At 36.4% G+C, this 24,065-nt stretch overlaps 1 protein-coding gene across 1 annotated transcript in view; it reads left to right on the top strand.

The window, feature by feature from the left end:
- Positions 1 to 334: 334 nt before the first annotated feature.
- ANGPT1 (angiopoietin 1) overlaps positions 335 to 24,065 on the top strand; it is a gene marked incomplete at its 5' end in the record, with an annotated part of 250,400 nt that continues 226,669 nt past the window's right edge. The window contains one exon of the mRNA XM_081258821.1: positions 335 to 631. Coding sequence (XP_081114947.1) covers positions 335 to 631 — 297 coding nt within the window. The remainder of the gene's footprint in view (positions 632 to 24,065) is intronic.

Genomic DNA, 24,065 nt, shown 5'->3' with positions numbered 1-24,065 from the left:
AGGAAAGGGTCTAGAATATGTACACGCAGCTGACTCAGGCAGGCTACACGCTGAACGGTTACACTGAGAGGAAACCATAAATCTCAGCTACTATGCAATAAATATCTCAAGTTTTAACTAAGGAAACTATCTTTACAGTGAAATTAAAAAAATAACATTTTAGAACAAAGCTAACAGATGGCTAGTTTTCTGTGATTCTTTTACAAAAGCTTTCTTTGAGAGGGGAAAAAGTCAAACAAACAAGCAGTTTTACCTGAAATAAAGAACTAGTTTAAAGGTCAGAAGAAAGGAGCAAGTTTTGCGAGAGGCACGGAAAGAGAGTGCTGGCAGTACAATGACAGTTTTCCTTTCCTTTGCTTTCCTCGCTGCTATTCTGACTCACATAGGGTGCAGCAACCAGCGCCGAAGTCCAGAAAACGGTGGGAGAAGATATAATCGGATTCAGCATGGGCAGTGTGCCTACACTTTCATTCTTCCAGAACACGACGGGAACTGTCGTGAGAGTACGACAGACCAGTACAACACAAACGCTCTGCAGAGAGATGCTCCACACGTGGAACAGGATTTCTCTTCCCAGAAACTTCAACATCTGGAGCATGTGATGGAAAATTATACTCAGTGGCTGCAAAAAGTAAGTGATTGCTTTCAGTTTCTAAATGCACGGAGCCTTTTCTGTTCTTGCACTGCAGCTAACTTAGAGTTCCTTAGGGAAGCATGTGTGTGTTTACCTTTTTGCTCAAGGGGGGCAGTGTTTGCAAATGCAAGACGGCTCTCTCCCTGTGACTTCACGGGTGAGCAAACGTTTTTTAGGCTTGTGCAAGCCTCTGAAGGTATGGTGGCACCCCGTCTGTGTGCCTAATACTGGCACATTTTATGACATTTCTGGTTTTCCCTTATTTAAAATTTAGCTTGAGTTTTCTGTCAATATCCAACTTAAAAAAAAAAGCATGTATGTCTTGAGTAAGTTAGTGAAAAAATAAAGTAATAATGACAATACTAGTTTAGGATCAAATCGATTTTACACCAAGAAATTTTCTGCAGCTAGGACAGAAAATCACCACCAGATACTTATTTTTCAACCTCTAGTAAAGTTAATATGAAATGAGAGTAAATACAAAATATGCTATTTGATTGGAGAACTTGAATAAGTACATAAAGGTAACAATTTCAGCAAGTAGTAGTATAGTAAAGGACTGATTGCTGTCATATATTTCTTCTGTCCTTGAGAAAAAATCAGGAAGATTTATTTTAATGTGAACTCATCAGTATGAGGTTGTTTACCCACTATGAAAGGAGAAATTGAGCCAGTGGTGGCTGTTCCCGAAGATATGCACCTGCAGATTTGGGCTGAACACAACATGTAGGCTTTGGTATGTTCCTGAAGTACCTCTTTCCTCAGGACATCGTAGTTACACACAGTGCAGTATGGGAGTCTAAGTATCCAGATAAATGTTAATGTTGAGTATGCATTTAATCCCAATTTGTAAAAATCAAATTAAACATTTTATTTAGTTATTTCTGTATAAATCATTTAAAAGCTTTGTTGAAAATATGCCTATAAAGAAATAACATACTTTCTTCAGGTCATTCCCTCCTTACTCTCTGTTTAATTGTGTAACAGGTAAGCAGAAGATAACAAGTGTATTCAAATATATCACTGGAAGGGTGGCAATGTCAACGTCCCATTTGTGGAAAGCTTCTCCCCCAGGGATCTTTGCTAAAAATTCACTTGGTGTGTATGGGTAGGAACGCAAGGAGTCTAGTCTTCTTTAAGTTAGTCTGTTAACAGAACAAACCCTTTAAGAAGATAAAAGATAGGGAAAGGACAGATGCTCTATTTTGTTCCTGTGTGGTCACGCTCACTTAGATCACCTCCTGCTGAATCATGCCGAGTAATAGTTATTTTACTTTTTGTCCACTAGGGACTGAACTAAGATCACTGTTATTTTATTTGACAAATTAACTAAAACTTAGTAGTTTTAGAGTTTCCAAACCTGGAATTTTAGTTAATCTTTCTATTGTAGGTTACAGGTGAAAAAATACATAGATAGGCAAAATAATAGAAAGCAAGGAGAATTCTGCAGTCTTTTGATAATATAGCTTAAATTTCAGTCACTAATTAAATGTAGCTTAAATTTCAGGCACTAATTGCAGCAGCAGTTTATAATAGGATATTTATTTTTTTCCTTTCACAGAACTTATTTCCGTCGTGAACAAGTGAATTTGGTTGAATAGCTTATTACTATTCTCAATATACCGCCCATATAGTTTTTAATGAGAATTTAATCATAAATTAGTCTGGATTCATTGAGGGAGTTGGAGAGGGAAATTTAGTTCCAAATTGTCTTCAATGAGCTATTCTACCAAAAATGTAATATTTTGTTTGCTTACAATATACAATCAAAATAGTGATTTAAACATAGTAATGCATTTTTTGTTGTTGTTGCTGTGCAGTTATTAAGCAGTAGCAGGGTAAATACATGATTCTGCTGGGTTTAAATCATGCCCAGGCTTCACATGTTAGTGTTTGAAATAAATTTGATATTTGTTTGCATTGTTTTTGATCAGTGATTATGAGATAGTTTTCAGATTCTAGCCAGGCATAACTATGAAAATGTTCTTTGGTTATATTGACCCTTGCTAGCGTGAATCAAGCCGAATATATGCTGAAAATGTCCCTGTTGGTATGAGTCAGAGCAGTTTGGCTTGACTATTGTCCGTTTAAATTTGCATGTCTTTTGTCATTGTTAATGCGATTGGTTGGAGGATCAAGAAACCAAATAAATGCATTCAGCAAAGAACTTGCTAAAGGCTTTCATAAATTTCCCTTAATTACAGGTTTTCCATACTTCAGGTTCTAAATTTCATGTAAGGTACTTATTTTGATAATTCAAATGTAAATCTTTGTTATTGTAACCATTTGGTATGCTTAATACTATAATTTGTACTACTTCTATTTTGATTCCCAGTAGTTGTGTTAGGATAAGAAGCAATGCACTGCAGAAACTGAGGCTATCAGTGTTAAGTGTAAATAATTCATCCATTTATTCAACAAAATAATTAATCAAAGCATATGATTTTTATGCAGCTCATATCATCACTATCAGGAATTTTTTTGATGCAGAATGTGTATTAATGCTAGAAGCAGATCGATGATAATTTATATTAATCTATTACCTTCCTCGATGTTTGGTAAACTGGGTTGTTTTCAATCTTCTTCAGAAAACACTGACTGTCACTATAAGTCAGTTTATGAGACTTATACTCTCCAGTCTCATTCCTCAACTTTTCTGGTCTTGCAACTGAATAAGATGATAAGCAAGGTGGTCAGCAGGGCATAGGATGTGTTGGTCACTGTAAGTACTGGAACTGTTATGGCACTGGTCTCTTGATGCGATGGATTTAATTCTCGGAGATCAGGTTTCCATGATAACTTGTCGATTAACACCAATGTGAGATAGGTTTATAGCATTATCCTTACTTTTCAGATAGGGAAAAGCAATATACATAATTGTTCAAAAAATCACATTTTTATTGAGTGAAACACCTGGGCTATATGTCTAGGTTTGACTCTCTTCCACCATATAGCTCTTTTCAGAATTATTAGCAAACCATACCCATTACCAGAGAGTGACCAGATCTTGGGATAGTGACAGTAAGCACAAAGGCCTTTGTGTCTTCGCCACTTTCTTGTGATTCCTTTCTACCTTTCTATGACACAAATGTCTGTTGTTTAATGTCTACTCCACATCCTGTGCTTCTTGAACTATTGTTTTCCATGTTGTGTGGCTATTGTCATTTTCATTATTTGTTTAGAGGGCTGTTTGCCTACTTAGACTGTGAGTCCCTAGAGCATAGCAAAAGTCTCTTTATCCATCTTTATATCCCCCAAAATGTTTTTTGTCTGAATAATATCTCTGTTATCATAATATAAAAATAAAAAACATCACATGTTCTAGTGTGTGGTGCCATGTATAAAATAAAGCAAGTTAAGGGACCTTGCAACTGCTTTCAGATGCTAAAGTTTGCTTCTAAGTTACTTGAGGGTCATCCTGTGGGATGAAAAAGAATTTTATACTTCCAGACCCATAGGCAAACAGTTACTGCATACAGGAGTGGCATATATTTACATATATTTATAATAATAATATGTGAACATGTGAATCTAAGTAACTAGAACTGACTTCTCATCTGCGCATTGTTTTCATGGCTGGTGACTGTGCAAAACTAAGCCAAAGAGGATACTCTATGTTTTATTTGCACATGTGAGGGGATTTCTAGAATGTGTAAAATGAGCAGACAGTTGATCAGTATGTTTTTTAAAATTTGTCACTAAATTTGAAGAAAATATGCATATATGATTTATGCATAGAGATAAAAAAATGACAATTGCCAAGAAAGGTTAATAGGAATAATTGTCTTTTTAACTCAGTTGTAGAAATTTCTCCACCAACTTCATTTGAGAGTAACCCCTAATTTTCGAGCTAAGTAGAGCTCTTTAGTTAATGCCTCTGTGTTAACTTTTCAATGAATAGTTAGGTTTTATCATTTGCTTGTTATATTGTAGAATTGAAAGATCCCAGAAGGCATAAAGACTTTCTGGGCCCCAGAAGTTGGCATTTGGAGCTATAACAGCCTTTTGGATTTCTCTGCAGGAAGGAGCAAGCCTTCCCACAAACTGTCTCCATTGGTGGATGTCAGGTTTTAGGAGCATGGCAGATAGGTTCTTTTCTATGGGTGATTGCAGCCTTTCTTACTCCAGACTGTGAGCTTTCTTTTAGTAGCACTCATTCATATGTAATTATTGGTTCAGTGTAATTTAAAATGAATGAGAATGTACCATTCTTTTCCTTAAAATCCCCCTACATTTTTTCATTACATGAGAAAAGGATCCAGATTCTTTACCACCTGGTCCTATATGATCTGCCCCCACACTCCTCTCTGGATTCCTCATTTACCACCTTTCCCTCATTCCAGACACTTAAATGACTTTAGCCTTCTTGTTATATCTCCAGCAGACCAGATCTTTGCTGTCTCAGAGACTTCACATTCTGTTTGCCTAGCTAGGAAAATTCTTGCCCCAGATGTTGGCATGAATGACTTTTTCTCTTCATTCAGGTCTTTGCTCAGAAATCTTCTCAGAAAGTCTTCACTGAGCACCATTACCTACCACTTTCCCCCACTCTGCTACGTGATTTTCTATCATAATATATGTATTATTTCTTCATGGCATTTAGCACTGTGACCTTCTATTGTTTATTGTTTGTCATATAATTTATTCCGTCTACCTCTACTAAGAATGTAAACACAACAAGAGGTCCTTGTCCACCTTGTTCCATGCAGTACACCTTACCCCTAGAAGAGTGCATGACACATAGTAGACTTCGGTAAATATTTGCATAATATATTCTCCCAGACCCTATATGCTATGAGATAAGAGACTGTGCCTGTCTTGTTCACTAGTTCTTATTTATTATTTTATGTATTATTTTGATAGCAGATAGCAGATCTACTTTTCTTGCACAATGCCTGGAATGTAGTTGGAAAGAATACTTTCTTTTTAATGACTAGAGGAATGAATGAATTCCATAGGCATATTTTGACTAAAATTAAATATATATATGAAAATGAGACTTAACTATGTTCTGTACATTACCCTACTAACTATGTAATGGGAGAAATTTTAATTAGTCCTGAGTTTCCATATTCTGTTACAGGGGTCAGCAAACAATGGCCCTTGGGCTAAATTGTGCCTGCTACCTCTGTTTGTAAGTAAAATTCTACTGGAATACAACCACACTCATTCCTTAATATATTGCCCATCCATTTGTAAATAAAGTTTTATTGGAACAGAGCCATACCTATTTGCTTATGTATTGTTTATGGCTGCTTTCTTCCTATAAAGGCAGACTTGAGTAGTTGCAAAAGAGACCAAAAGGCCCACAGAGCTTAAAATTTGACATCCAACCCTTTACAGAAAAAGTTTGCTGACCCCTGTTCTATATCACAAAATAAATACAGTATTAACATTGAGACCATTGCAAGGTAAATTGTGAGGTTTGCTGTGTGGGAAAAAGATGACCTTCCAGGAAGCCAAATAATCTTCAGGTCTGTGCCAGTTGGCATAGAGCCTGTCTAAGCCATTTCTTGGTGTGGTATTGGGACATGCTGTGAGGTGACATTTTAGAGTACAGGCAGGGAAATTTCATGTCTTTTTTTCCCCCCTGCCCATCTTGATGTGAACAGAGAAATACTCCAAAAACAGATACACGTTAAAAAAAGAAAAAGCACCTGAATAACAATACAAATCAGCAGCCTCTGATTAGACGAGTCTGGGTGCCCGGGGGTCCTCTGCTTTATGTGCCTGTTTCATCCTGTTTGTTGTGGCATTAGCAAGAATGTTGACAAAATATCAGAGGCATTCTATTTTCATAGAAATGGGACTCTGACTCAGCCTTCTACATTCAGTCTATTTAGAAGCCTTTCCTCCTTCTGTCATTTGTTTTAGATGCAAATATTACAAGTGTTCCCACTTACGTAGGTGATGAGAGGGGAGGAGCAACAGGTGGGACGCTCAGCCACAAAATATAGAGGTTTATCATCCCCTATACTATAATTTGCTAATGAAGGAGGTTTTGTTTTCTCATTCTGCATGCCTTGTCTCTGTGTGGAAACATAAACAGCCTTTTCCTGGGCCTTGTCTTCTTCTATTCTTTTTTTAATACCACAAGCTATATTGTGTCATTTGCTTACATGCACAGCCCTAATAACATTCTGAGTCAGCCTTGCCTTTTGTTCCAATACAAGATTATCGTTTGCTATGAAGTTGGGAAGTTCCAAACTCCCTTTGGTTCTAGCCCCATGGCCTGAGGGAAGGAGGGCCTCTTAGTGTTTAAATCTCTTTACAAAGTGTACAAAAGATGTGCCCCCTCCCTTATCAATGAGGTTTCTAAAGAATGAAGCACTCTGTGGATCATATTTTCTTATATTTGGAGGCTCTGTACCTAAACACTCTTCTCTAATTCTTACATAGAAATATTGGAAGTGAGAGGTTTTCAGCCTTGTTTAGTCTGTGTTGCCTATCCAAATGATCTGATTTCTTCCTTTAAACAAATGAAAAGGTAATATTTAACCGAGAAAGTGATGAAAAACATATAAAGCCAGATATGACCCTACTGGTAGCTAATAATTTCATCAATAATGTATTTGGGCACATGCAGATTTTTTCTTTTGGCAGTAAGTGCTGGAGAATATAGAGCAAAATAAATGTAGTAAATTATATATACTATATGATTATACAGCTTACTACAGGTCTACATTGGCATGTATTGAAGTTCGTGTTGAACTATTGAAAGTGCATGCAAATTAACATCAAGCTGTGTCTAAAGTAAATTGGTAGCTGAAATATTAATAAAACGCGCCTGAAGTGAGAATATCTTGAATTGTTAGTAATATATACATGGAAGCCATCAAACTCACTGGCATCAAATTGGTAAAATTACTATATATTTCTGTGGAACAGCTGATGATAATTTTGGAAGGTGGTGTATTTTAAAGTTTCGTTTCATGTGTAATTTAACTTATTAGGAAGGTGTACACTTTACAGATAGTCTGTATTTTGTTTATGAAAACTGAATGAGTTGAATTATAAAACTAGACCTAAAGATTATTGGAGGGTTTCCCTCCTACACTGTTGGTGGGAATGTAAATTGGTGCAGTCACTATGGAAAACCGTATAGAGGTTCTTCAGAAAACTAAAAATAGAACTGCCATATGATCCAGCAATCCCACTCCTGGGCATATACCTGGACAAAGCTATAATTCAAAAAGATATATGCACCCCTCTGTTCATAACAGCACTATTCATAATAGCCAAGACGTGGAAACAATCTAAATGTCCATTGACAGATGAATGGATAAAGAAGATGTGGTACATATATACAATGGAATACTACTCAGCCGTAAAAAAGAATGAAGTAATGCCATTTGCAGCAACATGGATGCAACTAGAGATGATCATACTAAGTGAAATAAGTCAGAAAGAGAAAGAGAAATACCATATGATATCACTTATATGTGGAATCTAAAATATGGCACAAATGAAGCTATATACAAAACAGAAACAGACTCACAGACATAGAGAACAGACTTGTGATTGCCAAGTGGGGAGGGGAAGGAGAGGGAGGGACTGGGAGTTTGGGGTTAGTAGATGCAAACTATTACATTTAGAATGGATAAACAACAAGGTCCTACTGTATAGCACAGGGAACTATATCCAGTCTTCTGGGATAAACCATAATGAAAAGAATATTAAAAAAAGAATGTGTATATGTGTATAACTGAGTCAATTTGGTGTACAGCAGAAATTAGCACAACATTGTAAATCAGCTATACTTCAATTTAAAAAAAAAAGGTTATTGGAGCGTTTCCATTCCCAGAGAACAAATAAATATTTTATTTATTTATTTGTTTGTTTGTTTATGGCCGTGTTGGGTCTTTGTTGCTGCATGCGGACTTTCTCTAGTTGCGGTGAGGGGGAGCTATTCTGCGTTGCGGTGCACAGGCTTCTCATTGTGGTGGCCTCTCTTGTTGTGGAGCACGGGCTCTAGGCATGCAGGCTTCAGTAGTTTTGGCATGCAGGCTCAGTAGTTGTGGCTCGCGGGCTCTAGAGTGCAGGCTCAGTAGTTGTGGCACACGGGCTTAGTTGCTCCACAGCATGTGTGATCTTCCTGGACCAGGGTTCGAACCCGTGTCCCCTGCATAAGCAGGCAGATTCTTAACCACTGCACCACCAGAGAAGTCCCAAAATAAATATTTTAAAATCCCAAATTTTAATTCATTTCTAAACCTTTAAAGATAATTCCAAGATTTTATAAAACACTTTAACACTGTTCTTACCTTCACTGTTACTATACAGTTGACTAGATTAAAATGCAGTGGGTATTTACTGCAGCTAAAAATTTGATTTGCTGTACCCAGAAGACCTTACATCTACCTTACCTCAAGGGCACAGACATAAGAGGCGAGAATTGTATCTTTATTACTAATATCACCAGTCTTTTCTTTATTTTCCAATTTTACTCAGTTTTTAAATATCAAGAACAGAGCTATAGTAAGCAGTAGGTTTAATATAGTATTAATGAATAATTTATTGAATAAATTGAATATTTAATAACTTTTAAATGTCAATAATAGAGTGAAAGTTTAATGTTTTTAACAAATGAGCTGATGAACTGTAAATATTTCTTAGCACTGGAGCCCAATTTCCAAACAAGTTATTAGGCAGAAGCTTAAAATGTAATCTAAATGCAAATCAAGGGGCTAGAGGAGAACTGGAGTGAGGCCCCACCATGACCCTGTTCCTCAGCCCTGTTCTCAGAGACATCCTTCAAAGGACCTTATGTGTACAAAGAAATATAAGTTCAAAATAGCTGCAGTGAAACTTTCAAATAATCAAATATTAGGTCGGTAAAGTTGCCAAAACCAATCTACTGGCAGACAGAAAGAAACATAACAGTTGAAAATTTGAATATTTATTGGCAGACTGATGTAAGAATGTCCAAATCTGCCATATACAAAGCAGTTTAAGAAAAAACTGCAGGTTGTTCAAAAAAAATAATAAATGCAGGTTGTTCTAGACTCAGAAGTGTTGAGGCCTACCCATATTTAACATGACCCAAATATGTTAAGATAATAGACAATTCTTGGATAATTAGTGGCAAATTGTTATAACTTATCTATTTTCTAAATTGTCCAATTTCATGATAGTTTATACTTCTCTGTTTTAAATTTAGGAACATGAATTACATTGATTACTTAATATCTCAAGCTGCAATTTTCACTAAGAACAGAATTCATTGTTAAGGATAGTGAAAGGAAATATGAATTTTAAGTAGGCATTTTGATATTTTCAAAATTTTCAAAGATTCTTTTTAGATCTACTCAGCTAATCTTTGTTTTTATTTCTAGTATGTGACACTTAACGGAATTGCCATTTTCTTTTTCATATATGCTGGCTATTTAGCATTTTTAAAGACACTGTCTGGACTGTGAAAGTTAATTCAGTTAAGAATAGATAAAAATCATTCTTTAATCCACTTTCCCAAAAACACCTAAGCTGCAACATATGACAATACACTGAAAGAGAACAATCATATGAAGGCAATGTCTTCAATTCCGTTAACTCTGTGGCGCTTTTTCTCTTTCAGAGATGAATAATGCAGAGCCATTTGATATACTGATGGGGTGAAGGCTCCAAAGTCAGGCCTTATACGAATTTATTATTAACTTGCTTATTATATTAGAAATGAAAGTTCTAATTTTTTTCTGGCTTCCCAGTGGCCTGCTTTTTCTCAAACATCAGTTTGCCCATTCTGCACTTTGGAGACTTCTGAGGCTTGAAAACCAAAAAAGACAGGTGGTGAGGCAGTCCTCAGCTGGACAGACAGAAGGACTCAGAGGAACTTATTCCAGGCCTGGGTCCTTCTCATTCCTCTTCTTTCCTCTGGTATTGTCTTCATTAAAGTCCTATGTGATCCTCCTTGTACTGGCCTTGGAGTGGAAGTGTTAGAAAGAGGATGGACAAGAGGGTGGGCGAATGAACAGGGAGACCAGAGACTGTCCCTTTATTGGTGGCTGGAGGGCGCAGTGAGGGCCCATGGGACTATAGTAGTGTCAAGAAGACTGCTGCATAAGAGATGGCAGTGAGTTCTGCCACGGGATTTTAGGATACAGGCATGAGTCATGGAGCTAAGCACCTGCCATTAACAAAGGACAGGTAGTTAGTTAGCCAGTTATCTAATAAAATATGCACTGTGTACAAGGTGGTCTGCTAGGTACTGGGAGACAGTGATAAATCCACTATAGCCCCTGTGGTTGAGAAGCCTAAACCCATTGAAATAGACAGACATGAAAGCAAATGCATTGTTTGTGTCCTCTATTTCCTATGTCAAGTCTAAAGACAGTACCACACAGTGATGAACTATGTCGTACCTCGAGCCAGACTGCCTGGATGCATCTTGACAGCACCACTTCCTTGCTATGTGACCTTAGGCAAGTTTCATAACTTCTCCATGCCTCATTTTCAGTACTGGTAAAATGAGGTAATAATTGTACCTACATTATAGGATGATTGTTAAGAGTAAGCATAAGTCACATAAATTACTTTGCATAAGTCCTATTACATAGTAAATATTAAGTAACTATTAGTTATTCCTTGGGGGCAGTTCTGGGTTATAGTAATAGTTAAATGTTGAGAACTTTTACCAGCTATCAGGCCCTTTGGAAGAACTTTACATGTATTAATTCATTGAATATTTTTGGTAGATAATATTACAATTTTCCTACATAGCAAATGAGAAAGCTGAGGCACAGAGAGGGGAAGTAACTTGCCCAGCATTGTCCAGTGACTCAATGACAGGACCAGTTCCCAATCCCAAGCAGTCTGGCTCTATGACCTATGCTCTTAACCAACTACGGAATTAGCTACAGCAACTTTTATGATACCTTCTCTTATCAATCTTCAAACCTTAAGTCTATTTAAAATGTTTTTCTGTGGTGGTGTTTGCGTCTAACCCTTAATTCTTTCACACTAAATGAGTTGCCCCTTTCTCAAGTTCTGCTTCAGACAGTCATTTGTCCTCATCCCAATTCTAAAGCTTCGTGGTTAAATTGACTGTGACATGTAGGTTATGCTGCTGATTGAAGCACAATAGCCCAATTCTCTCTGCCCTCCCACAGGTCTGTTAACAGAGCAAGGAATCCCACGTCTGCAGTCCCTCCCGCCTATATCCTTAGAAGCACCATCTCTCGAAGTTACAGAGCTTAATTGAATCTGACTATCTAAAAACTTCTAAAACACAAAGAAAGGCTTACAATTGCTTTACATGGGGTGAAGCTGCCTATTCTAAGTATCTTCCATTCAATTTAATGACCTCCCTCTTGGATTTTTCTGTGGGCAATCCTTCTTGGAAAAGCACATCCTGGAACTTACAATATTATTTGCATGTACTTTCTTTTGTGGGTCATTCAGAGAATTGTAAAAACGAGAAGAAAAGCCTTGTTTTCTCAGGCAACGACCTCTTATCTCACTTCCTATTTTATTTATCATTGTCCCTATTAATTAAAACATTTCTGGTATTTTGGTTCAAGATCAAAACACTGCTGCTTGCAAGCAATTGTGATGGCTCTTCCTCTCTGTTTCCTGATCTCAGAGGCCTGCCCACTCAGATGCCTGGGCTTTGAGGGTTGCTGCCTTCATGACGGATAAATATCAATTGCATGAGGTAGAAAGGCTCCAAGTTACCCTAACTTCCCTGTGTCCATTGTTCTTCATGGAGTGCAAAAGAGGAGAGACGACAGAATGGGGTGGGAACAAAATAGAATTCAGGCATACCTTTTCATCATCCACCTTTGCATAGTGGGACAGATTAAAAAACAATAAGAAAACAAAACTCACTATGTATCCCCTTGCTTGACCTGAATTCTCCAAGGAGCGCTAAGGATCACCAGTGTGTGGCATGTCGACATTGTAGGTGCCCCAAAGATACTGGTAGGATATATACATGAATAAATGCATGCTGTGGTGCTCAAACTATTTGGGGGCAATTTTTTGGTCAGTGAAGTGGTCTGAAGGTTTACAGTGCTAATGATGACTAACAAGGACTTTTTCCCAATTCGCAGGAAAGTATTAAGTTAAGGATTACAGCTTTCTCAATTTTAAGGTTTTCTTTCTTCCTCCTCTCCATATTTTTCACTTTTCATCTGTTGTGTCTGATACTTTTCATCTCCTCTCAAACCTAGGGGCAGGATGGGAATAAAGACGCAGACCTACTAGAGAATGGACTTGAGGACACGGGGAGGGGGAAGGGTAAGTTGGGACAAAGAGAGTGGCATGGACATATATACACTACCAAATGTAAAATCGGTAGCTAGTGGGAAGCAGCTGCATAGCACAGGGAGGTCAGCTCGGTGCTTTCTGACCGCCTAGAGGGGTGGGATATGGAGGGTGGGAGGGAAGGAGATGCAAGAGGGAAGAGATATGGGGATATATGTATATGTATAGCGGATTCACTTTGTTATAAAGCAGAAACTAACACACCATTGTAAAGCAATTATACTCCAATAAAGATGTTTTTTAAAAAAAGAGCTGACAATATAGCAAATACCTATTAATAGAAGTTGGGAAGTGACCTCCCATATTTAGTCATATAGATCGCACTTTATCTCGACACACGATTATGGTGTGATTTATCTCATCCATATAACATAACCACATTTCCTGCCTTTGAAATTGCTATTGCTTTGTGTATGGAATAAATCAATCTATCTGCAAAGAGGGCAGTGGATATCGGATGTTCTGTCCCAAAAGCAAGTATGAAAATGACATTCTATTAAGAAAGGTGTTTAAAAACAAATAGGTTGTTAATAAGTCTACCTTGGTTAAGTAGTATCAACATCCAAACAGATAAGCACATATATTTTTATAAATAATAGGTATTATCATATCTATTTTATAGATAAGCAAACTGAGGGCCAATGAAATCAAATAATTTTTAAAAGGTTACATATTTACTTTGAGATAGGTATAGAATTTGAACCCAGGTATTCTGAGTGGTTAACTGTAAAGTTCTTCATTGTTCATGTCTCTTTCACTTCTCCTTCACAAATTAAAACAAATTTTGAATGATGGAGCATGTGGAAGAGGTTTAAATGAATGATACTTTCCTCTAAGTTTTTAGAGACTATGTCCAGAATAAATAACCTTCTTTGGAGATCAGAATAATTTTCCATGCATGTATAAAAATTGCTGTAAGAAAGCTACTGTTCTTAGGAGAACTATTTCCTGGAACCACTCCTGACTGGATAAAAATTTTTATTTAAATTTAAAAATATGTCAGAGGCAAAAAATTAATTCTGGTTTTTACATTTTTCCAAATAAGTGAGTTGCTTACACAAACTGCCTCAGTTGAGGTTACTCTGATATGACTATACACATAAAGATAATATTTTAAACTAGTTTATCTACATTTTTGCTTATAAACACAACCTAGTGCTAGATTGTGTTTATTTCAGTTAAAGACCAAACAGGGATAAAATATTGTCAATAGAGGAGATTGCTTAATAGTTCAACACGAGTGAATTAGGGTCCTGTTTGTAGTATTTCTGGGAAAATGACCATATGCCATATGTATTTTTAATTCTAAGTTATTTTATTTTAGTTCTCAGTTATATAAAAATAATCATCAATCCCAGGTTTATGCTTAGAAAAAGGAACAGAAAATTATTAAACACTCATGAAGGTGAAACACTCATTATCTCTTACTGACAGTCAAGATAAACTAGTGGACTAAAGAGACTTTGGTTCAAATAAATGATTAAAGTTGACAATAGAAGTGGAAATCCCAGACTCAGCCCTCAGAAAATCTCTTAACTGAGACTTGAGTACATATTGGAGCTAAGAAGTCTCCATGTCAGAGAGAAAGGGAAACTCTTTATTTTGTGACCATTATGTTTCATAAGCGACTAAAGCTTATGTACTTGGAGTTCACAAATCAAATATGTGCAGTTTTCTGGGGAAAAGGTTACTATGGAAATTAATCATCCTGAGCATAAAATATCCCTATATATTATTCTAGTTTTTTAAAATGTCTCCCACTGTATCTAATTTTGAAAGTCATGACCAAAAAAGATATCAAGGCAACTAAAAAAATTAAATAAAACTCTATAAGCATACTTCAAAATTGTTTATGTTTCAAATAATTTACCAAATATTTTGAGGATTTCTCTTCTGTTCAAATACAAAATATCCCCTTTAGAAAATGAGATTAATATGTGCTTAGTCTTTTTCTGATTACTGGGCAATTGAGAAATCAATGGCAAAGAGGTGATTTTCTACCAGAAAGACACACCAGTCCTACCTGTCCACTTAGTGGACACTCAGAATCTTTGAGGGAGATGTAGTTGAAAAACATTTATATAGTTTTAAAATTTAGAACCAAAAAACTGTGCAAAGAAAATGCAACTTTTTAATTTAACAAGGTGGAAAAGAGTGTAAGTTGAATAGATAGAAAACAGTTCTAGAGGGTAATTGTTGGTTGTATTTTCCAAAGATGGTTATAGTACTACTGTATGTATGTATGTGTGTATATATATAGTATTATGTCATAAACAGTATTATGTCTTACATGACATCATTCCATAAAGAATTCTCTTCCCTTTGAATCTGTCTGAGTCATAAAAGGCAACTCAGTTTCCATCTTGTTCATTACGGTACTCATGCTTGGAACCCTGAGCTGTCATGTTAGAACTCCAACTACCTTAAGGCCACCATATCGTAAGGAGGTCAAACCACATGGAAAGGCCACGTGTAGGTACTGTGGTTAGAATTCCCATTTTTGAGTCATTCCAACCCAAGCCCTAGCCATGTGAGTAAATGAGACTTCAGATGATTCCAGCCCCCACTCACTCTGTTACCTCCATATGTGGAGTTAAAGTCCTAGACATCATGGAATAGGAACAGCTCATCCTTTCTGTACCTTGTCTGAAATCCCGACCCGTTAGAGTCTGTGAGCCTAATGAGCATAATTGAATGGTTGTTACAAGCCACTAAATTAGTGGGTGATATATTAGAGAATCTTAAAACATATGTGCAGGACTTACTATGGTACCCATCACTATGATAATACATTACAGTAATACATTAGACATGAGCTCTGCCTTCCAGAAGCTAACCTCCCAGTAAGGCTCATGATATGGGTTGAATGTCATAAGTTTTGGTTTTTAAGCCATTACTTTTATTACCTTTCTCTACTCTTGTAAGATAAATATTTCACTTTTATATACATTAAAATTCAATAAATGTAACTTGAAGACTGCATATATCTTTGTACTCCTTTGAGTAATATATTGATTAGTAAGGATTTTTTTACCTTCAAAATAGTATTTGTAAAAATCCTCTGAGCCTTCCTAAACTCCAAGTCAACCAGAAGTCCATAATATCAAACTAATGTATTATATAGTTTGTGATTTTTAATGCCTACATTGTTTGAAAATTTTCCAATCATTTAAAAATTGTAAAAATCTCAGTGAATTTTTGAGAATCAAGGCATGAAGCTATTTTATAACTATATACTACTTAACCTGTCATATTTAGACTGTAAGTTTAAATCCAGATGTTTCTGAAAGCTGTTATTGAGCATGGCTGACTGGTGGTCTCCCAAATGTAAAATGAGTTAGCAGCATTGTTCAATTCCCAGCAGACTGGAATTTCTGCAATAAAATCCATCCAAGATTTTCCCTTTCTTAACTTAAATGACCATAGGATCTGGACTTGAATGAAACAGGTATAGGAACATTCTTTAAATACATGAGGTGCTTTGCTGTAACATTATATATTGGTTCAAATTTAGTGGAAAACAGCATAACAGTAAATACAAAGAACATAACCATTTTTTAAACCCTTTGACTCAGTAATCCTACTTCTGGGAATCATTCCCAAGTAAATAATTGAAAAGAAGGAAAAAGCAATATATGAACATGTTCATTGCAGGTATTATAACAGGAATTGGAAACAATAGATATTATTATTATTTGATATTTACTATGATACTTTGCACACATGATCTCTAATATTAAAAAAAATTTGAAAGGTAAGCAGTGTTATCCACAGCTTTGAATGAGGAAACCACACACAGGCTCCTACAAGCAGTAAATGGCAGAACCAGCAGACACTCCAGCACAGGATCATGTGATCAAAGACCATGTCGTCAATGACACCATGACTGTAGCTGTTAAAAATCATATTTTGGGGGCTTCCCTGGTGGCGCAGCGGTTGAGAGTCCACCTGCCAATGCAGGGGACACGGGTTCGTGCCCCGGTCTGGGAAGATCCCACATGCCGCGGAGCGGCTGGGCCCGTGAGTCATGGCAGCTGAGCCTGTGCATCTGGAGCCTGTGCTCCGCAATGGGAGAGGCCGCAGTAGTGAGAGGCTCGCGTACCGCAAAAAAAAAAAATCATATTTTGACAAGAGAAAATTCCTACAAAATCTTGAGTGAACAGGTTTATATACCTGAATAATTATATTATAGCAATAGAAAATAATAGTTAATATTTTGAGCATTTAGTATGTACCAAGCCTAGAACAGACACTGTAAAGGTGTTATTTTATCTCATCCTCTCGACTCTGTACATAGATACTGTTATTGTCCTCATTTTAGAAAAGCTGTACATATATATTAAAGCCCTGACTCTGTGTGGGGAGAGTAGGTGGTGGAGAGGTGGTTGTATATTTGTAAGTACGTGCATAAAACCACTGCCAGGAGTACCTCCAAAACATTCACAGTGATTCGTTTTTAATGAATGGAATGCTGGAATTGGTATTTTTTGCATTTTTTCTTTTATGCCTATTGTATTTATTGTATAATATAAGCTTGTGTCATTTTTATAATCAAAGTAATATAAGCTTTTTATTTTTTTAAGAAAAATAGGTATATCTAGACTGAGGCCAAACACAAATAAGCAGGAGTGAAATGGACATGATGGGGACTTGACCATGTTAAAAGTTCCATCACTTTTCAAAGTGTTCTCAGGGCAAGGTAAATATGGATAGGCCTTTAGAAATAGTAATGGAATCAGCAGGTAAAGAAAACCTAGGAGAAATATTATTTTGGACCACATTTTTTCCTTCTGTAACCACATTTTACCACCCAAGCAGTTACCTTTCGATAAGACCAGTTCTGAAACGATTTTTATCATGAGGTTGTCATTTACTTATTTCATAACAATTTTTATTTCTTACTTTTTTCTCTACTTTTGTGGATAGGTTGATATTGAAAGCTCTGATTGTGAATTACAGATAGAAATTAGGTTGGGGTAGTCCACGATATTCTTTTTATTCAAAAGAAGAAATACATTTAAATAATTTTATTTAAGAATTACAGAAAGGTAAGTTATAAAACAAGGTGAATGGGTGACCTAGTTTTGTAGAACATAAAACTAGGATTAAATTCTTCAGGATTATAAGCAGCTCATGGAGCTCAATAACAAAAAAACAAACAACCCAATCCAGAAATGGGCAGAAGACCTAAATAGACATTTCTCCAAAGAAGATATACAGACTGCCAACAAACACATGAAAGAATGCTCAACATCATTAATCATTAGAGAAATGCAAATCAAAACTACAATGAGATATCATCTCACACCAGTCAGAATGGCCATCATCAAAAAATCTAGAAACAATAAATGTTGGAGAGGGTGTGGAGAAAAGGGAACACTCTTGCACTGCTGGTGGGAATGTGAATTGGTACAGCCACTATGGAGAACAGTATGGAGGTTCCTTAAAAAAACTACAAATAGAACTACCATATGACCCAGCAATTCCACTACTGGGCATATACCCCGAGAAAACCATAATTCAAAAAGAGTCATGTACCAAAATGTTCATTGCAGCTCTATTTACAATAGCCTGGAGATGGAAACAACCTAAGTGTCCATCATCGGATGAATGGATAAAGAAGATGTGGCACATATATACAATGGAATATTACTCAGCCATAAAAAGAAATGAAATTGAGCTATTTGTAATGAGGTGGATAGACCTAGAGTCTGTCATACAGACTAAAGTAAGTCAGAAAGAGAAAGACAAATACCGTATGCTAACACATATATATGGAATTTAAGAAAAAAAAAATGTCCTGAAGAACCTAGGGGTAAGACAGGAATAAAGACACAGACCTACTAGAGAATGGACTTGAGGATATGGGGAGGGGGAAGGGGAAGCTGTGACAGAACGAGAGAGTGGCATGGACATATATACACTACCAAACGTAAGGTAGATAGCTAGTGGGAAGCAGCCGCATAGCACAGGGAGATCGGCTTGGTGCTTTGTGACCTCCTGGAGGGATGGGATAGGGAGGGTGGGAGGGAGGGAGACGCAAGAGGGAAGAGATATGGAACATATGTATATGTATAACTGATTCACTTTGTTATGAAGCAGAAACTGACATACCATTGTAAAGCAATTATACTCCAATAAAGATGTAAAAAAAACAAACAAACTATCCCCCCCAAAAAAAATTCTTCAGGATTTGATGTAGCAAAGACAACAGGAAGGCATATGGGAGAGAGATTAAGGAAGTTATATGTCACAATACATATGAAATTACTTTGCAAGATCTTAATATCTATCCCAGTGCATTTACATTGGGCAACCAGAACTTTCCAAAAGTCAAAACCTGATCATACCATTCTCCTCGTTAAAAGGCACCAATGGCCCCAAAGTACCCTCAGAATGAAGTTCAAACTCCATATCTTACTTAAGCTGTGTCTTGCTCACTGCTCTAGTTTCATCTCTCTCAGTTTTCTCCATGGTTCTCTGTGTTCTAGCCATACCTAAATCTAGCAATTCTATTACAATCATGACTTAGTCTTCTTCCTGAACTTTGTTCATTCTATGCTGCAGTAAATTCCTTGCATCTCTCCTGAATAAATGGATGGAGAGATGGATGATTCATAAGTAAGTGTGATACAGGTCCTGCTACTCACTAGGCCATGCAATTTGATAGGAAAGGTGACAAATAAGATAGAAATGTATGTCAAAATTTGAAGGATATAGACATAAACAGTAGTAATGATGAGAAAATGGTTTTAGTTTCTGCAGTTAGTTGCATTATGAAAGGGGAAATGACTAAAAGCTGGGGTGGTAGGGAGAGTGGCTCTCACAGTAATAAGGTAAACAGATTAAAGGATGGGTAAATCAGCTAGAGAATTAGGTAGCAGATGAAATCCTAGGGGAAAATCATAATAGCGCTTAGGCAAATAAAAATAAAACAAATCTTTATCAAAGATAACACTGATATTTTAGAACGGGGGACATTACAAGAGTGCTTTACTCAGGTAATAAGTACTGTTGAAAAAATACAAAATTGTGACTGAAAATTTCTATATTTGTGACATCTGGAGCTGTTAACATCAGATGACTTTAAGAGTAATTCCCAATATTACATAAGATGAGATTGACTTCATTCCCATCTTTTCAAATGAGAGGAGGAAAGGACAATCCTAAGGTGCTTTAAAATTTCTTAATTCAGATAGAGGTAAAGAGCCCCATTCTGTCTTCCATTCATTGGTATACCCCACACATTTACAGGTTATATGGTACAGAATGTATTAGAGAACTGAGTCAAACTACTTATTAAGTCTAAGGTTAAGCCTTACAATGAAGCTTCCAACCACTTAAAAATATACACTTGTACTCCCAGGCAAGATGTATACTGCACTATTCTGTTTGTGTTATGTACACACTTGCATAAAGGAATGATTTTGTTCTTGTCTGTTTGATTCTTGCAAATTAAGTGAATCCCACTGAATAAATTAAGTTCCATGGTTCCATTTTGAAAATAAAGACATTAATCATCTCCTTGAGGAATCGGTTAGGTACCAAGAGCCCTCTCTGTTCAGAGAGGCATTAGGTATATTAAATGATATTTGCTGATTTGTATGTCTCATGTGGTACACTTTTTTCTTTTAAGCAACCTGAGTCTGACTTTGTGTTTTCAGTGGGGTCATCTGTAAACATGTGCATTTTGTAATAAGAAATGTGAAATGCTCTTCAGCATTTACCAGGTAGGTCCTGCCTTATGCTCATTTTGTAACTTTGTGTAGCACAGAGAGATTCCTCGTTAACATTAGGAATATATGTGTGCCCTTATAGTCATGCAAGTTTTAGATACAGTGTTTAAATGGAAATCTGGTTCTGTAAAAACCTGGACATTCCATGTTTGCTGAGGAAGAATAATGGTCTTGTAACATGGAACATGTGGATATTTAAACAAACACATATTTATGCCTAGAAATAAGATCTGCTCACTGGGAAATGCACATCTTCTTAAAATATACACTCCTCTTACATTCTCATGACTTGATATATCAAGGAGTCTTATTCATGCAAATGACTATAACCCCTAGAGAACTGGACACCTCAAACCAGGTGATGACCCATTCTAGTGGTAGTGGTGATAGGGAAGCTATTTATATTCTTTATGATGGAAAACGAATGGGGTGAAATTAGAAATCTCCAATTAGCCCATTCTTCTCTTCTTTAAAAAAAAGACAAACCAGAATCTTTGACGTGTTTTCTGCCTTTATTATATATGGAAAGGTATTATTTCATAATATATAATGACCATCTATATATGTGTATGCACGTGTGTGTATGTACATGTATATAGTTTAGCTTTCAGTGTGTGATGGATTGCATGTGCGAATTGGGCAGGCTACTTGACCTCTCTTGAGCTTCAAATTTCCCCATCTGTGAAATGAGAATAATAATACCTTCCTCATAAGGTTGTTGTGGTGATTATGAGAAAAGATTTACTGAGCACCTAATAACAAAGTCTGACACATAGCATTATGTTTAACAGATTACAACTATTTTTTTTTTAATTTTTAAACATTTTCTTTACAAACTGTACCCAGCAAAGCTCAGTGACTTTCTTAGGGCTACATGGCTTGTTAGTAATCAGGTGAAGACTGTTTTAAGACTGTCATGTTCAGATCCCAGTGAATAATTCTCCTGTGTAGAAGAATTTAAAATAATTTTTATAGATGCTTCTCCCTCAAGGATGTGGAGCATAACTCTCTGCTTCTCAAGTGTGGGCTGTACACAGTGTCTTCCTTCTAAAGAGTACAGTATTAAAAGGGGGAAAAGAGAGTAACTTTACAGTGGAAAACCTGACAGACATTACCTCAGCCAGGTGATGAAAATGAATATCAGCAGTGATAAGTCATGTTGATGGTATGTCTGCTTATCAGTGTTATGATAATATCACAGAATGGTACTGTCTTCTGAGGTCTTCTCCTCAGAGCCCAGCCTAATCATGACAGAAACATCAGAAAATCTCATTTTAGGGATGGTCAACAAAATATCTGACAAGCACTCTTTAAGAATGTCAAGGTCATCAAAAAAAAACAACAGGAGCCTAAGGAGACATGATGAGTAAATGTCATGTGATATCCTGGATGGGATCCTGGACCAAAAAAAAAAGAATATTAACTAAAACTAAGGAAATCTGAACAAAGTGTGGACTTTTAAAAAAATGAATGGACAAACAAAAACAAACAAACATAAATCCTAGTGAAAATGTGTACTGTCTTGGATTTGATAAACATGCATGATTATGTTATGCAATGGATTTCTTTAGAATTTAAGAAGACATATCAGGTAAATTCTGTTATGAATAATTCTCTCAACAAGAATCTGGCACAGTGCCTCCTCCTTACAGAGAGTTATTTGAAAAGCAAAAACCTGCAAAATAATATATCTTAACTTCCCAGATCTGAAGAATCCTTTAAACGTTTCCTGAAATAAGAGAGAGAAGGCTTTTCCTACCTGGCATAAAAACCTGGGACACATCCTAATGTTTATGGGTGATATGATAGTTATATGCAGAAAATATTGTACTTTTTGAAAAGCAGAGTCCTATATGAACGTATAGAAATGAATTTGCCAGGCCACTGAGGATGCATTAAGTGCAACCTGATGTATTTTATTACCCTCCTACATAAGGCAAATGAAAAAAATTAGTAAATTTGCTAATAGCACATACTTAACAAAACATTACAGCCTCTATGAATGTCTTTCTTCCAGGCCCTTGAGGCTACAGGCTTATACCTTTAGTAAGAAAACCTAGGATATAATTTTTCTTACAGGAAGTATACAGAAAGTATATTCATTTCCTTTTATCATTACAAAGCCCATGTGGGCCAATTCTGGGCAACATTCTCCCCTGAACACCTTGTAATTTGATCTCATTTGGAAGGTTTCCCACCACTTAACCACAGGACTCATGTAAGATTTGAGGAGTTTACATGTCAGGGAGGATCCAGGTTCAAGAAATGGAATAGGGCTCTTTTCCAATGCCAAACTTTGGCTGAGAGTTTCTTTCAGTTATGACAGTAATAATATTCAGAAGTAGCTTGTTAGAGGCTCATTCCATTCGGCAGCATCAATCTTCTGCGTATGTCTATCATGGGCAGTGAGAGATTTTGAGGTAACTGTATTCTATAACCTGGTATATAAAGACCTTGTTATTAGTCTTGCTACTAATATGATGTATAGGTGATATTCATAAACTTGCTTTTAAAAATAGAAAACCCAAATGAAATGTGACCAGTCACAGAAATAGATTAACGGATATGTCTATACAGATTAACTGAAACAGCTACTTTAATTGAAGATATATGTCAGTTCAGCATAAAAACTGGTTTGAGTGACTTTTTCAGTTTGATTTAATTCGATTTGACCTACATAGTGTATAATACTAAGGCAACAAGGGTACCCCATTTCTCAGAATCAGAATCATTAACTTTAATATTGGAAGGAAACCTGAAGGTCAGCTAACCCCACCTCCCATCCAGCACAGGAATGCTTTTTTCTGCAAATTCTATTCCTTACAGTTCCCCTCAGCTTGATCATATGTAGCAAAGGAGAACTTGCTAGTAGGCAGGCAGACAATTCCATTTAATGTAGTTATGAATACTGGGACTTTTTCTTTTTTATCAAGTTGTAGCTTCCATTCATTTCCCTTTGGAAAGAACAAGTCATTCTCTCTTCTACACAAATGCCTTCAAATATTTAGTATGAAAGTAATCTTAGACAACTTACTATTTCTGAGCATCAGATTCCTTGTCTGAAAAAAGGATCTAATAATTACCTCCTAGGATTTTTATTTATACAGGAGTCAAAGCAGGCTTGTTTCAAGTGTCTCCAGTACATAGAAAGCACTACTTTATCAATGTTGCAGTTGTTATAGTATTGTTGTTGTACTGTTATTTTACCTCCCTAACATTTCTTTTTGCCCAGCTATGCATTCTTTGCCCTTCATTTGTTCTTAATAGACTTCAGTCTATTTTACCTTCAATTATAGAGCTGAACACAGTACCACACGTGGTCCTAACAGTGCAGAAAACCATGGAACTGTTTTGTTCATTGGTCTGGACATTCTGCTTCTTTTATTTCAGCCTAAATATTACTCATTCTTAGTATCTTTATCACACCATTGGAT

Source organism: Mesoplodon bidens (genome assembly GCF_964165515.1).
Source record: "Mesoplodon bidens genome assembly, chromosome: 16".
NCBI lineage: Eukaryota > Metazoa > Chordata > Mammalia > Artiodactyla > Ziphiidae > Mesoplodon > Mesoplodon bidens.
The sequence above is the reverse complement of the archived record's forward strand: the minus strand, read 5'-3'. Positions and strand labels throughout refer to the sequence as shown.